General features: G+C 50.5%; 1 protein-coding gene across 1 annotated transcript in view; it reads right to left on the bottom strand.

The window, feature by feature from the left end:
- PTGFRN (prostaglandin F2 receptor inhibitor) overlaps positions 1–14,179 on the bottom strand; it is an 83,648-nt gene extending 69,469 nt beyond the window's left edge. Inside the window, exon 1 of the mRNA XM_044238997.1 lies at positions 13,937–14,179. Coding sequence (XP_044094932.1) covers positions 13,937–13,985 — 49 coding nt within the window. The 5' untranslated portion in view covers positions 13,986–14,179. The remainder of the gene's footprint in view (positions 1–13,936) is intronic.
- Positions 14,180–16,235: the final 2,056 nt, after the last annotated feature.

Genomic DNA, 16,235 nt, shown 5'->3' with positions numbered 1-16,235 from the left:
ACTCCAACCACAAAAAGTTCTCCTCATGCAAGACCAGCATGCTCTTATAAATAGGTCTATTTCTTTACCCATATTCTTCCTTCTGTCTGAAACAAATAACCCTACCCCTTCTCTGGCAGATAAAACCCCACTGATTGATAAGACTTAGGGAGCTCACATGAGTCCACAGGAAGTCTCCTGCTCCTCCACCTCCCTCTGTCCCCGGCCAGAATTCTGAATGTGTCTGCTGGGGATCAACTTGGCTCCGCCACTGCTAACAGTCTGAGCTTACTTGCTTACCTGCCTCCCTCACGGGATTGTGAGCCCTTTGAAGGAGCAGATCATTCCCTACTCAACATCACATTCCCAGCCCCGCAACATGCCTGGTGGTAGAATGATGTGATCACTGCAATCTCAAGGAGCTTCTGCAAACTGGAATTTTAGAACCAAAACTGACCTTTGGGTCATTGTCTAGGTGGGTTAACGGGCATGACTTCATCTCATTTATATGAGAAAGGACCCCCCAATCAACCATTTTCAAAAAAGCTCTTTGCTAATAAGGTCATCACAGGAAGAGAAACACCGACAGCTAGAGCCACCATGAACACATAGCATCAGCCAAGAGACCCCAGGGTAGGGGACCTCAGCACCTTGGGATGGGACACAATCACAGTATTCCAAACCCCAAAGTCTGACGCATCAGTTTTATTATCACTCTTCACTGGGGCTAGAAAAACCAACATATCTCGGTGCTTTGGAAACTTCTAGAAGGGATTCATTCCAGACATGGCACCAAAGACTAAAAAAATGTATAGACAGATACAGAGGAGACACGGGTAGTAATACAAACAAGTAGAGAGGATTATGTCAGTCATCTTACCTCTTCTGCAAGAGCACCTCTGTCTAAACTAGTCCGGGCACCTGGGTGGCTCAGTGGGTTAAGCCGCTGCCTTCGGCTCAGGTCATGATCTCAAGGTCCTGGGATCGAGTCCCACATCGGGCTCTCTGCTTGGCGGGGGGCCTGCTTCCCTCTCTCTCTCTCTCTGCCTGCCTCTCCTTCTACTTGTGATCTCTCTCTGTCAAATAAACAAATAAAATCTTAATAAATAAATAAATAAATAAACTAGTCCCTAATACTCTCCCTTTTCTCCCAATTTTCGACATTGTTCTGTCTCGAACCATCCTGGGCGCTTCTTCTATGCCACCTCTCCTCCTGTGCATGTGTCCTGCCTCCACCAATAGACTGGCAGCTACAGGAGTCGAGGGACTGTGTCTCGGTCCCTATGTGCCCAGAGCTCTAGAACAATGTTTGGCACAGTGTGGATAACGAGGAGTTGCGAAATCGGCAAACGGAGAGACGAGGCTTATGCTCCCTGCAGCACCATGGCTGTCCCTTCACTCAGACGTGGCCAGAGCTGGCTGCTGGCCGGCCGGAGCAGGGATGACAAGCTGAGTCTGCTAACACAGACTCAAGGCATCTGCAGTCTGTTCTGCAAGGAAGGATGGCTTCTCCACACTGGGAATGACCCAGACAAAGCTGCGGAAGCGAGGAGGATGTTGGTTTGGGTTGGGAGAGGTGGTTTCAACCCCACCAAGGGAGGAAAGGGTGGAGGGAGCACGGGCACAATAATGAGGACCTGTGAGTCCTGTGTCTCCCATACCAGCAGCCACGGGAGTAACTGGGGAAACGCTCATGAGGGGGACTGGACCCGTTCCCATCCCTTCGTTTCCGTGTGTGGACTCCCCTGCTCCACAAACCTCTGTCCTAGAAATGGAGTCACAAGCCAGTCTCTCAGAAATCGTGTGGGAGTAACAAAAGGAAAAAAAAGCGAGCAAGGACACATGGATAACCTCTGCCTCCTTTACAACTTATGGCCCCACAACATAGACTTTACATGTGCATTTCACGTGGGTGTTGTGGGTCACAGACCGCACAGACGCTGTATGTACCTGTATAGAGATCTACAGATGTCCTCTATGCACAAAAATGAACCTAATTATTCACAGACTCGAATTCCTAAGTACTGGGATCAACAAAAACGGACACTGTCGCATTTTCGTGGTGCTGGCATCTGGGATGAGATGAACAGCCCTCCTAATAAGCAGATCACTATCAATGGAAGGACTGTGCTCTCAGGGGACACCGCTCAATGAGAGCCCACGACAAAGGAATGGGCCACGGGCACCCTTGCTCCGGATCAGAATGTGCTGTCCTCTCGTCCTTTCAGGGCAGCGATGCTCCACCTGGGCTCCAGAGACTCAAACAAACGGAAATACTTGACAGATAAACAAAAGAGGGGCACTGCATACGGAGACTGGATAGTCGTCTCTAAGGGCAAGGAGAGAGGGTTACTTGGGAAAACTTCAGGAGGCGTCCCCGCAGCTCGATCATGCATCCCGTTTTCACACTTCTCTGGAGGGCCAGAAGCCTCCACGAACACGCTGGGTCGAACAAAGAGCTTGCCTTAGCACTGCTGTTTTCCTAGGACCAAACTCAGAGCCGGCTTTGTGGAATTCCCTTTAGGCCCATGGCTCCTGAGGCTACAAATGGGCAGCTCGCCTGGCCTCGCTACCTCTGTGAGAGTCCAGAGATGGGCCAGTTACTTACACGCCAGGTACGACGCTAAGCTTTCTGGAAACTTGTACTGCTGCTCTGAGCGCAGCGTCTTTGTGGGATAAACTGTTATTAAAGTGGGACTCTGACGAACAGGCCACATGATTGCATGGATCTTGTTTCCCCCAGAAACGCATCTACAATTCCCATCTTTCCTCTAAAACTTATCTGTGTCTCTTATCAGGTGTTAGTCCTTCGAAGAAATGCTCTGATCAGCTACCTGAGGGGAGTATCGGTAATTGTTTTGTGAGCCATTTTCCTTGTAAGAAACCACCCAAAATAGGATTATGGCCTGACTGATCACCTTAATTGAGCCCACTAGCTTCCTGTAAGCCCCAGCAGACCTCACCAGCCTTACACACGTGGGCTCTTAGCTGCTCTGTGGGCGCAGACAATGCTGCCAACACCTTTCAGGGTGACTTTGCTCACATTCTGCCTCTCCGCCAACCTCCCCTCCTCAGAGTTTAATATCCACATCCGCTGAGGTCTCCCTTACGGTTCCAGTTTAAGTCAGCTAATTCCCAAATGGAATGCCAACCTGCACACACTGATTTACTCCTACCTCTGAGAAACCGTGCTAGTCATTTCCTCCCTGAAGTGGTCTGCCTGCTCCAGGTTCAAACTGCTTTCTAGTCCTACTTGTTCCATGGGGCCTTTCCCCATTAACAGCTCCTGGCCTCCCTATGATTCTGACAGCCCCATATGCACAGCTACCTAATGATTCAGCCACTTCAACATTTAAAAAGCACCAATGATCCATTCTGTTATAACTGGTTCATTTCCTAATTCCTTTGTGATCTCCCAATGGTAGAAACACAGCAAACAATCCCTAAATGCTGCTGAAGTTCTAAAAGTTAAGATCATGAGAAAGAGCAAAAATTTCATAGATTGGAAAGTACGGTAAATGCTGCTGAAGTTCTAAAAGTTAAGATCATGAGAAAGAGCAAAAATTTCATAGATTGGAAAGTACGGTCGTAGTTGGGCATGAATTATTTATTCACAACTGTGTTCACTTTGCCCAAAGGAAGCGCCCACTGTGTGCCGGGCTCCAGGCAAGACACTATGGCCTGAACTTGAAACTTACTGGATAGATTTCTCAATCAAAGATGATGGACTATATATAATGTCTTCTAATAAATAAGAAAACATTTGGACATGCCAGCCTTTGGAAAATGGAAAAACGAATAGCTGTGCCAAAAGTGGTTTGGTTTTATTTGTTTTTTGTTTTAAAGTCCTCACTGCAACCTAAGCAAAGCAGTGGCACACTGGACAGACACCAAATCGGCTACTATTCTGCTCTCAGGACATCCTAGGGGGACAGTGCATTTATAAAAGGCTCTCCACCCCTTCACCTCCAGAACAGCGCAAGCCAGCACGGCACTTCGAACATTTGCAAGAACTCACTCCTACAAGGCTTTTTCAGGCATCCAAGATGAGTAAAAGAGAACATGTGGGGTCAGCACTAAGGGTTACATCCCAAAGTAGCCAGGCTACAGTGAAGAACAAGGCCATAAACACACGCCCTAGTAATAACACGGAGGTTCTCCAGGCTACACCCTTTTCTCTGGTGTTGCATCCCACATCATTCTTACCTTCCCTCTTCAGATGAAGAGAACGAAAAGGAAGGCAGTCCCCAAGCCCTGGAAACACATTTCTTAGCCAATTAAGGCTATTGATTAGAAATGTCTGAGTTTCGACTCTCCTATCCTTTAGGAAAGTGGAAAATCCAAACTCGTGTCAATATTTGGACACTTTTAAAGATGTCTTTGTCTCTTTTCATGGTAGCATGGAGAGTATTCAGGAAAGGAGAGCCTGTGCAGCATAATCACCTGCCAGGCGAAATGGGGAACAACACATAAGTCACATTTCTGGGGGCTGAGACTCAATTATCTCAACCCCAACTTACTTATGGCTGATTTCCTCAAACATAAGTTGTTGTTGTTGTTGTTTTAAATAATAGTAATAAGAAAAACTCTGCCATCTAGAAACGCCTATTGGTTTTACTGTTTCTGCAACTTCTCCCACAAGTCGGTCTGAAGGTGTAGTTAGCCTGGGGTGGGGGGCGCAGGGAACACCTCCATAACCTGAAGAACCACGGGGAAAATGCCCTGTTTCCCAGCAGGGGGAGCAGTCTGGAAGGAGGAAGTAATTGCCGATATGGAGACAAAACAACTTACTATTGCCAGAGCCCTCTGAGGCACCAACCGACCCTCTGTGGAGGGGTGTCAAGCAGGTGAGACGTGAGAGGGGCAGGCTGTGGACGATGGGCCAGCAGCCAGGGACTCCAGGGTTGGACCAAGCAGCCCATATGGCCACCAGCAGGGGTCAGCGTGGACTTAGTGAGTTCTGGAGATGGAAGGGAGCCTTCAGGAAACAACTAGCCCAGACCCCACTTGACTGAAGCTAAGAGCTAGTTCGCAACTTGTCCAAGGTCACAAAGCTAGTGAGTGAAAGGTCAAGGGCCAGAATCCAAGCCTCCTGATTTAAAAGACAAGGAAACAAATGTTACCACATTTTGGCTAATTGTATCAATTCCTCTCCTAAGTATTCAGACACATGTTTGCCTCTGAGTGTCTATACTGACACAGAGATGCAAAACAGCCTACTGTGGTAATGAGCCCAGACTCTGGAGCCAGGCCCTGTGGGTTTGAATGCTGGCAGTTCTGTCAGTTACAGTAACCTTGAGCAAGTCACTTCATGTCTCTGCAACTCAGTGTTCTCATCTGTCAAATGGGAGTAACCACCACCCACCTCATACGTTATGAGTTATGTGCTAAATGCAATTTCCAGCACAAATTAAGTGGTATGTAAAAGGCAGGAAGGAATTTCTTTGGGAGGAAATAATCCCCATACTAGTTTCTCCCCAGCCCCTAGCTCATCTTAGTCACAGGTTACTGCCTTTTCCCTACAACACCTTTTCCCTACATCCAGGTGTTGGATGCAACACTCTGTGTGCATCTAAAATCTCGCACCGCTGTCTCTTCCCCCTTTCAGGCCAAACCCAGTCAGTTATTAGAAGTAAACTAGCCAAAATGCCCCAAGAGGTACAAACTCTAGCTAAGGGTCTACTTTGGCTACTGCCTGCCCAACCTACTACACCCTCAGATTTCCACTTTCAAGATCATGAACACAAAAGTTACCTCTTCGGATCCTCGCCTCCTACCTTCTGAACCCACCCACTCCTGTGAGTCTTGGGGTCTGCTTTGTGACCCTCATGATACGCTCTAGTCCCTCAAACCTGCTGTAATCACAAGCCTTCCAACCTCACTTACTTGCCTGTCCTACCTTGGACTCCCTGGCCATCCTTCTCTGTGATGCTGTCACCGACTCCCTATAGATTCCTGCATCCCTCATCCCATGGAGAGATCACACCACACCCCTCCCAGGCTGCCAAACTGGGTGAAACAGTCCAGAAACCAGGCCAACTGCCTCCAGGACAGACTACGCTAACTTCACCCTTCATGGCTAACTGGAGGTCTGCCACATTTCCATGGAGCCCACCCTGGCCAACTCTCCTGTGACTCTGACCATGGCCTCTGCCTCAGAGTTCACCACGGAAGCCAAGGCCACCAGAGAACAGAGATGACAGGCTCTCTTTCAGACTAGGGCTTCTCAGACATTAGCAGGCATTCGAATCCCTTGGGGATCTAGTTAAAATGCAGACTCTGATTCAGCGGACTGGACTGGGCCCTGAGCTTCTCCCCAGTGCTGCCAATGCTGCGGGTCCCCAGATCCCACTCTGAGTGGCGAAGTTCAAGGGATCACTTAAAATTCAGTGGTTACAGGGCACCTGGGTGGCTCAGTGGGTTAAGCCTCTGCCTTCGGCTCGGGTCATGATCCCAGGGTCCTGGGATCGATCTCCACATCAGGCTCTCTGCTCAGCAGGAAGCCTGCTTCCTCCCTCTCTCTCTGCCTGCTTCTCTGCCTACTTGTGATCTCTGTCTGTTAAAAATAAATAAATAAAATCTTTTTTAAAAAATAAATAAATAAATAAAAATAAAAAATAAAATTCAGTGGTTACACTGTTGCAGATCTATTCTTTTTCATCTTCATGACAAACCTGCAAGATAGTCATCCCAGTTTACAGATGCAGAAAACTGAGGTTCGGAGAGATTAAGAAACCTGTCCACGGCCGGGGGGCTGCTGGAGAGAAGATTCCAAAACCTGACACCTACTTTTGCTCTACATAAGGGATTTCCACGAGCAGAAATCATTAAGAAAAGCACATGGAATGGTTTATCCGTAATACAAAATCTTCTTAGCTGATGAGGATGAGATAAAGATGGGTTATAAAACGGCCACAGCGTCCCCATGCTGGAGAGTCCATCTAACAGCTGAAGGCCTAAAAGCAGCTCTCAGAAAGTAGGTTAATTCTACCAGTCAACATGGAAGAAGACATCCAGGGGAACAGAAGGAAAACTTTCCATTTGTGCAGGGAATGTAAGGGAACGCACAGATAACCTCTAACTGGCATGTTGGGGGCTTTGTGGCCACTCTTTGGGCTAAAAATGGTGGGGACCATGTTTCCCACACCACAGTGCTCCCTGCACATTTGACCTCCACCTTGCCCTTCCCTCCTCTCTGGGAGACCGCCTAGCACTCTGACCTCCAAGGCCAGGGGTGCTCTGGGAGCCCCCCACCCCACACTGCTCTACTTTCCCCAGAAGGCAGACCCAGCAGTCATCCTCCCTGTGGGCACACTGGAGGCCCTGGGTACTGTCAGGTCCCTGACCCTGCCATGCTCTAAGCTACTCCCTTCATGGTGGTCCTACGTGGGACCACCTGAAAAGGTGGGCTGAGGGGTCTGATGGCAACCCCACTCAGCTCACTCCTCCCCATCTCCACGTTGGTGATCCTCAGCCTCCTCCCTCTGACTATTGAGTCCAACTCAGTCTCCCAGTCTGGGCCTTCTCCTCATCTTGATCTTCCTTCATTTCAGCAGCATCTGCCCAATCCCTTTAACGGGTCTCCTCAAAGCCCCTCTGTCTGCTTCTGACAGAGTGCTCTCCTGGGTCTTCCTCCGTCCCTGACTACACCTTCTAGAACTCCCTTTCCCGGCCCAGCCCCCTCACTGCCCTCATTCCCGAGAACATGCCCTTGACCCTCACCTCGTTCATCCAGGTGGTGCCACACTTTGTGCTGACACCACCCGCCACAGGTCCACCTGCCACACGTCCGTGACACACCCTGTCCCACCCGGGATGGGAGCCCTAAGTCAGCCTGGGTCACCGAGGAATCAGCACTCAGAACAATGCCGGGGCTGGAATAGTGTGCACTCTCTCAGGGCCGCTGGCTAAATAAATGACGTCCTCGCCAGATCACCAGGCTGCCCAACTTCCATCTTCCAACAGCTCATCCCAAGGCCAGGCCAGGGCCCATCCAGAGCAGGCTGTGGCTCACCGGGTAAAAGAAAAAACCAGCAATCTCCATCAAATCAGAGGATGCAGGGGAAGTGATAATAACAGTACAACTGTCTTCAGTAAACAGAGTTTCTGGTTTTAGGGGCAGCTCTGACCTGTGGGCTCCAGAGGCTGAGGGTCTCAGAGTCCTAGCACACCTCCTATCCACTTGGGTCCCCTTACTGAGGTCCACAAGCTGTGAAGTGCCGGCCCTGTCCAGGTTGAAGTAAGGATAAAGAAGAGCCATGTCAGGATGCTCTTGGCCTCGCATCCCTTTTGAGGTCTGAGGAGTAACCCAACTCTCTGCACACCACTTGTAGTTCATTAGGATTCAAAGGTAGCACCCATTCTAAATTGTGCCCCGAACCTTAATCATAATTCTGTTCTTTGCGGTGCTAAGTGAAAACTCCTCCCAGACACAGCAACACTGGCCAGTGTTTCTCACTTCCCCTGAAATACCCTTCGTGATGTAAATGCTCACGTCCCAGCTGCTTATAAAGGTGCGAAACAGGATGCAATTAAGGTCCCAGAACATCATACTTAAACTCGAATCATGCCGCTTAGCAACTCCATTATCTCACACAAACACTTAAGGAGTCTTGTAGAGGAATCAGCATTCGAAGAACACAAACGTGGACACAGTGCCATTATGTCTAGCCTCCTGAAAATCACACCGCTGGTCTGCAACAGTGTTAACTACTGGGTGTAATTCTGTTGCTCTGCGAAGACTATCCAGTTGGTGTGGGGGAAAAACAGTCCAAGATCTAAAAACCACTGACTGTGCCAACTGCAGCACTTTGCCTTTTCCAGAAGATAAATTATGAAGAATTTTTGCCAGTTCAAGTTATTTTTCCCAAAGCCGAGAGTCGAACGGCCTTGGTACCCTGCCTTGAAGACACAGATGCAATTACACTGAATAGCTATGAACAGCCCCGCCAGCTTCCCCCCAGCTTCATTTGATAAAGTGAGACGCAGACACACACTGACAGACAGGCACACACCTTCTTTAACTGCCAGATACAGCACCACCAGGAAAATATACATCCAATCTACGGGGTGAAAATCAGCTCTGCAGCTCGTCACTGAAGCAAAATAGCCATATACACGCCGACCAGCCCGACTGCCCTGTAAGGAACGATCGCTGACAACTAGGGTTCCTATTCAGCAGGCTAATAAGAATAATTATAGCCAGGGCAGGCATTAATCAGCTTGGCAGATATAGGAATTCTGTTAACAAGGCTAAAATGAGTGCCAAGGAATCTCTGAAGGCCACAGCACTTCAAAGACTGTTAAGCTGGGGGGATTCACTAAGGTTCCTCCTGCCAGCCTTTCCCCGCCTTCTGCCTTTGGGTCCCACCCCTCAGAGCAGGCGCAGGCGTGGGGACCTGATAGGAGTCAGGGGTCACCACATGTGGGAATAGGGGTCCTTGGTCCGCCCCCTCCAGGAATTGTGCCTGGATTGCGCTCACCCCAGACTCTCTTATTTGCAACTGCACTCTGGCTGTCAAAACACAACCATCCTTTTTTCTGCCAAAACTAGTCTCAGGCAACACACATCGTGAGGTTACGGAGAGCACCAGTCCACGCGTTCCTGAGTGCAGGCACAGTGGAGCCCCGTGATCACATCCTGGCTCGGCCTCGGAACAGCTGTAGGACTCTGGACACGTGATTTAACTTTTCTGGGCGTCGCTTTCCTCGCGTGCAATGGCAGGAAAGGAAACCTTTCTCAAAGGGTTGTGAGGATTAAATAAGAGAAGGCACAAAAAACCTGGTGCTTGGTATGTCATTTCCGTTCCATACAGAGCCCTCTATAGAAACTGAGAGAAAAGAAGAAACCAAACATTTGGTATCACGGACACGCGCACGTGATAGGAGCGGCTTCGCCTGGGCTAAGCTTTTTACCTGACCTCCTTCAGAGCTGACAAAGACACTGCTTAGCTCTCCCCACAAGTCCACTGTTTTCGCCCACGGATGTTGGTCCTCGGCAGCCGCCAGGCTACGTGGCATTCCTCGACCTTCCTTGCAGCTAGTGTGACGAGGCTAAGTTCTCTTGAATGGAATGTGTGCGGAAATGATGCATGCCCCTTCCAATCCTGGTCTATGAAACCTCCATGTGTTCTCCTCCAGGCTCTTTCCCTCTTTATGGGGCAGGAGCGGGGATGAGGACAACCAAAGTGATCTTAGATAGGCTGAAGACAGGGGAGTTGCTATCAGCCTGGGCACCAGGCTGGCTGCAAGGACCAGACATACCACGCACCCTAGTCATGTGAAGCCTCCCCTTGGCACTGTTGTGACAGACCTTTCTATTGTTTGAACCCTGATGCTTCTGAACTGTGAAGCTTTGAGTCTCTTCCTTTGTTAAAGCAGTTTGACCTACCTAATTAATACAAGTCTTCTATCTTATTTAAATTTGAAAATGCAGATATAATGCTTCCGTCACTTAAAAACCATTTCAGTGGATTTGAAAGTTGTTGTGTGTTTTTTTTAAAGACACAAATGAAGAAAAATTCCTCCCCCTTCCTACCTTTCACTAATTCATGGGGCACAATAGTGAGGACTGACCTCCTCCTGCACATTGCTGTGTTGTGTTAATTTCACCCAGAGCTTTTAATGGCTACCCAATACCCACAGAGAGAGGGATATATGCATCTATCTACTCAGTTGGCCAACATTTACCAAATACCTACTACATGCAGCCCACCAGGAACCCTATTAGTAACAGGACTACTACAGTGAACAGGATAAAGGTGATCCCTACCCCTGGGGATATCCCTGCCCCTGGGGATATAATCAGTGTGGGGATTCAGACCAGAAACAGACAAATACTATATACAGTGAGATAAGTGACATGACAGGAAAAGTACGGGCTGCCTGGCAGCACCCCCAAAACCAATGAACCCACCCCTCACAGCCCAGACTGCTCAGCCCAACAAGAAAAGCCTTTAGGAGATACCCCAATTAGCTTCTATTCCAGCTTGCTCTCCCATTCCAGCTTGCTCTCCCATTAGAACCTCCCTGTCCCACCTCCAGCTCCATGGACCTCACATGTCCTTCTTGAAAGAGTCTAGCACTTTCACACGGCCCCACTCAATACCCTTCCACAAACGTGCTTTTCCTGGAACGCTCTTCCACTCCTTCTTTCAAAATTCTAATCATCCTCAAGGCTCAGCCCAAATGTCACCTCTTCAGCAAAATCAACCCCAACCCCAAGTCAAAATTAATCATTCTCTTCCCTACTTCCTACTTGTTGTCTCTGTCAGGTATCTCATTTGGTCTTGTAGTTATCTGTTTTATTTATTATCTGTCCATCTACCTGCACTGGCCACTCAGGGAGGTATGTGTCTGCGATATTCTGTGGACTCTGATGGATTTTCAAGAAATGCCGTAGTGAATGGGTGGACAAGACAGGTCAGACACAGGGACCTGCTCTGTGAAGCTGAGTGAGTTCTGATGTGATTGCGACCTTTGAGAGGGAGACTTAGGAAAATGTTGTGGAAGAAGCGAGTTTTGGGGGAAACGGGAATACGTAGGTGAGAGAAGAGAAGCAGGAGGGACATTCCCAGGCCATGGAAAAGGGAAAGGCCAGAAGGTTCACACAATTCTCTGTAAAGACAGCAAACAGATTCCTTAGAATGAAGTATTTGATTCAGAGGGAAGCGAACACAAGGGGCAGAATATCCTCGGAAGAAAAACCACAAAGAACCAATGAGCAAAGGTGAGACACTCCCCGAAACTGATCCTTCTGGAAAATGATGAACTAAGAAGGGAGGATAGAGGAAAAGATCAGCCAGGAAGATGTCCAAAGTTAATCTGTGCAGGGAATTATCAGAACCTGGGCTAGGATAGTAGCTGTAGAAACAGGAAGAATGGGAAGATGCCTGAGTCTGTGCTCGGAGAAAAGCCACAGAACTGAGGGACTATGTGAACGTGGAGGTCACAGAGGTCAGTGATGGCAAGATTATGCCCAGGATGCAATACAAGAGGAAAGATGAGCTTGTTTATTGACATATTAAGTTTCAGGAGCCAGTAGAACATGGAGGGCTTCCCAGAGGTCACAAAGAAGCCACACTGGGTGAGTGCTGGAGGGCAGAGCTGTCATCTGGAACACCAAGTTCAGAAGCTGTTAGGTGGAAAGGCATTGGCTGGGGACTCCTCAGATATTTATGTGTAGTTAACATGAAATGCCCTGCCAACATACAACCAAGACTTCTCCGAGCTGTGCTTTTCCCACTTCAGTTTTTTTCCCTTTGTCCATCTCTTTGCCCCCGATCCCTTTTTCTCCCTCATCATAATTACTCAAGGGCATCTTTTTCAGACTTCTTCATGAGCCCACCATCTGAGCTGATACAAGGGTTGTCAAGAGCACAACTCTAGGGAGTCATTCATCTTGGCTCCAAAGTGAAGAGCAGCTCCTGGAGTAGTGCAGTGCACAATCTGTGTGACTATAGGGCATGGCCTGGTGTGACCCAGACACATTAGCCAATTAATGTGTATAGACTATCACAACAAACGGAGAACTTCAAGGGTCCCGGCATGAAAGGGAAAGCTCTGGGACCTGAGACCATACAAAACATGCTACAAAACCAAGTGAAAGATCTGGAAGCTTTCTGCATGTGGTTGCAGCTAAAGCAGCGTGGCTGGATGAGCTCTCTTGGGGAGTGAATTCCAGAAAACCCTTCAAAGAAAGAAAACACAGTATCGGCTAGAAAGGGCAGCGGCAATCATGGGGGTGGGGACAATGTGGGCCCTGGTGTGGGCAGGATGGCAATGGATGTGGAAGGCTTCCACTGGGACCCTCTGACTGTAAGTCCAGAGTGGTCATTTGCCCTGTGTGCAGCTGGGTCCTGGCTGGGACAAACGCCACACACCATGCATTCTGCAAAAGATTCAGATCTGCCTTCTCTAGGGGCTTGGAAGAGAACCCTGGGTCAGGTCACAGGGCTCCTTCTGTTCCGGCTGACACAGACCAAAGGGATCCAAGAATATGAAAGAATATCAAAGCACTGGGGTCAGTCCTCCAGCACCTCAGAGGGCACTTAACAAACATACGTATTTCTATGGCTGATAACTGCATAGTTATGTTAAATAACCATATTACCATAATCATGTGTATCTACACGAAAATGGTGTCTGTGTGTATGGGGTAAAAGGAAAATGGAGAGGAGGGGAAAAAAAAAAAACCCCACCAAAGATTCCTTGGGTAGGGGGGACCCCGCTGGGTCAAATGATCAAGAGGCACCCAGGTTTGGGGAGGGTGGAAGACGGGGGCCGTAAAGGGAAGAAAAGTAACAGGTAGGAAAAGTTGGAGAAGCCAAGGCGCCCGGGTCTTTGTGTGCAAATGTGCAGCTAGGCAGCTTCAAGAAGAGCTCAAGGAAAAGACTGAGGAGGCAGAATATCGAGCCATCGCCAACATGACGAAGGACGCGCACACCGATTTTTTCCTTTAGCGCTCTGGGCCACCCCGTGACCTTCGTAGAAGGAAGTTGGCGGATTGTCTCCCTTCCCTGGAAAGGCAGCTCGGCGTGGGCTGGCATGTGCCAGGGACGACTCGGCCGGTCTCGCTACGGCGGGCCACATCAAAGGCGCATATTTCCGCCCCCGTGCTGGGGACGCGGCCGGGGACCGCCGGCACCTTCCGGGCCCGGAGTTCAAGGTGAGCCGGGCTCCCGGCGGCCAACAGGTAGGGAGGGCTGGGGGAAGCCGGTCACCGGCCACTCCCCCCCAGCACAGGTGGGGCGAGGCGCGGCCTGGCTAGGCGGCCCGGCCGGATTCGCGCCCGGCTCCCCGATACCGCGCCGTTCCCCGCCGGCCCGCGCCGCCCGAGGACCCCGCCGCCTCTCCCGGGAGCCGCCCGGCACCTCGGCGCCCCAGGCCGCGCGCCGCAGCTGCGCCCCGCCGAGCCTCCCCCGGCCCCCGCGCCCCGCCGAGCCCGGCGCGCACTCACCCAGCCCCAGGAGCGCCAGCAGCAGCGGCCTCGGCGCCAGGCGCCCCATGCTCGCCGGGCGGGAGCGACTCTCCCCCGCCTCCTGCGTCCCCGCCGCCTCTCCTCCTCCTCCTCCTCCAGCTCCGGCTGCTCCAGAGTCCGCGCTCCCCCGCCTGGGCCGCGCGCCTGCTCCGCTCTCCTCGCGAGCCGAGAAATCCCAGCGCTGGGCCGTACGTGCGCCCCTCGCTCCGCGCCGCCCGCCCGCCTGCCCCCGCCCGCCGCCCGCCTCCCGCCTCCCGCCGGCCGGGCACCGGGAGCCGGGCGCCGGAGCCGCCCCGCCGAGCCGAGCGCGCAGTCCCGACCGCTTCCCGAAAGCAAAAGGGAAGAGCCGCAGCGCCCGCCCGCCCGCGCCTCCCATCCGGCGCTCTGCCAGCTACAAACACAAACTTTCCCAAGCCCCTCCCCGCTCCAGGTAACGGCGGCAGCGCCCGGCCACCCGCTTAAAGGGGAGGAGGCGTCGGAGCCCACCCCGCTCTCCCCTCGGGCCCCCGCCCCACGACAAACTTTCCTCCGACCTTTAAAAGTTGGCCTGGGAAGGACTCGTCTGGAAACCTCATCGCCTGTGCTCCATTCCGGGACACCCCGTGTTCCCGTCCCTCTGGAGTCACCCACGCGTGTCTGCTCTTCCCTCGGCTACCTCCCCGCCGTTCACCCCACTCGTCTCAGGCTCCGCACCCCACCCACCAGCCTCTAGGCTCTTGCTACAAATTGCTCTGGTAGGACTTTCCCCGGAGGTGAAAGGACTTTAAAGGTCATGAGTTCCAGCCTCTTCGCGGTGCAAGGCCAGAAGTGACCTACCCAAGGGCTCACAGCGAAGTGGCAAGAGCAGAACGCCGATCTCACAGGCTCTGCTCCCTGCCCTGCGGCTGATGGGCCTCCCTTCCCTCTCCAGGGTGCCTATGGCATTGATTAGAACGCGTCCCACAAGTACACCCACGGGGAAACAAACAAACAAACCAAGTGTATTAATAGCTACAGTTCTTCATATGGAATGTACTCTTAAGTCTAAATATGTGTTGCTTTGAGTGGACACAACTAGTTCCAATAAAGACCCCTTTTTTCCCCACAATAGGGTTTTGTGCTTCTAATTTGAATACAAAGGGCCCAGTATTGGAAAAAAAAATTAGAGTTCATTGTTTAAAACTTCACAAGGGTGCTTCACAAGGTGCTCCCATAGGGAGCCATCCTGATGCCCAGTGACTGCCCACCCACACCCCCTGGGACCACAGCCTTTCATTAATACATGCAAAACACATTGCAGATGTGAATGGCCAAACTGTCCAGACTGGGGAGAGGAGCACTGCTTGAACTCTGATGCATCATTGCTTCCACTAACAAGCATTTCTTATTTCTTCAAAAAAAAAAAAAACGTGTGATTAGGGGCACCTGGGTGGCTCAGATGGTTGGACATCTACCTTCGGCTTGGGTGGTGGTCCACAGGGTCCTGGGTTCCGGCCGGAATCCAGCTCCCTGCTCAATGGGAAGCCTGCTTCTCCCTCTCCCACTCCCACTCCCACTGCTTGTGTTCCCTCTCTTGGTGCATCTCTCTCTGTCATATAAATAAAATCTTTAAAAAACAAACAGGGGCACCTGGGTGGCTCAGTGGGTTAAGCCACTGCCTTCGGTTCAGGTCGTGATCTCAGGGTCCTGGGATTGAGCCCCGCATCGGGCTCTCTACTCTGCAGGGAGCCTGCTTCCCTCTCTCTCTCTGCCTGCCTCTCTGCCTACTTGTGATCTCTGTCTGTCAAATAAATAAATAAAAATTTTAAAACAAAAACAAAAACGAGTGATTGGCCAGATATGGACCCCTTTGAAAGGGACTCAAAAACTCTTGGTGGCACAACAATGGGAATGTCTTAATGCTACTGAACCATTCACATAAAAGCAGTTAAAATGGTAAATTCTGTCTTAACACAATAAAGAAACAATTTATTTTTAGAAACAATTTTTATTTCATGTTTGCCATGAGCCTTTCTTCATACTGTTCACCCACCCTGAAATCTCTTTCTGCTTCCCATCTCATGGAACACTCTAGAATTTTTCTGGAAAGTGTTTAATTTAATTCAATTGACCTCAAATGCCAGGCCTAACGTTAGGCCTTGGGAGATGCTGGAACTACAGAGAAGGGTAGGGCCTGGCCCCTCTGGAAACTCAGAAGTTTTCCTTTCTTAACTACCCACAGCCCTTAATGTCTGGACCACACGTTTTGGCTCTTCAAGGTTACTCATGCTTGGACCGAATGTTTGATTGCCCCCCCATT

Source organism: Neovison vison, chromosome 2 (assembly GCF_020171115.1).
Source record: "Neovison vison isolate M4711 chromosome 2, ASM_NN_V1, whole genome shotgun sequence".
Lineage (NCBI taxonomy): Eukaryota > Metazoa > Chordata > Mammalia > Carnivora > Mustelidae > Neogale > Neogale vison.
This window is presented reverse-complemented; position numbering and strand designations above follow the sequence as displayed.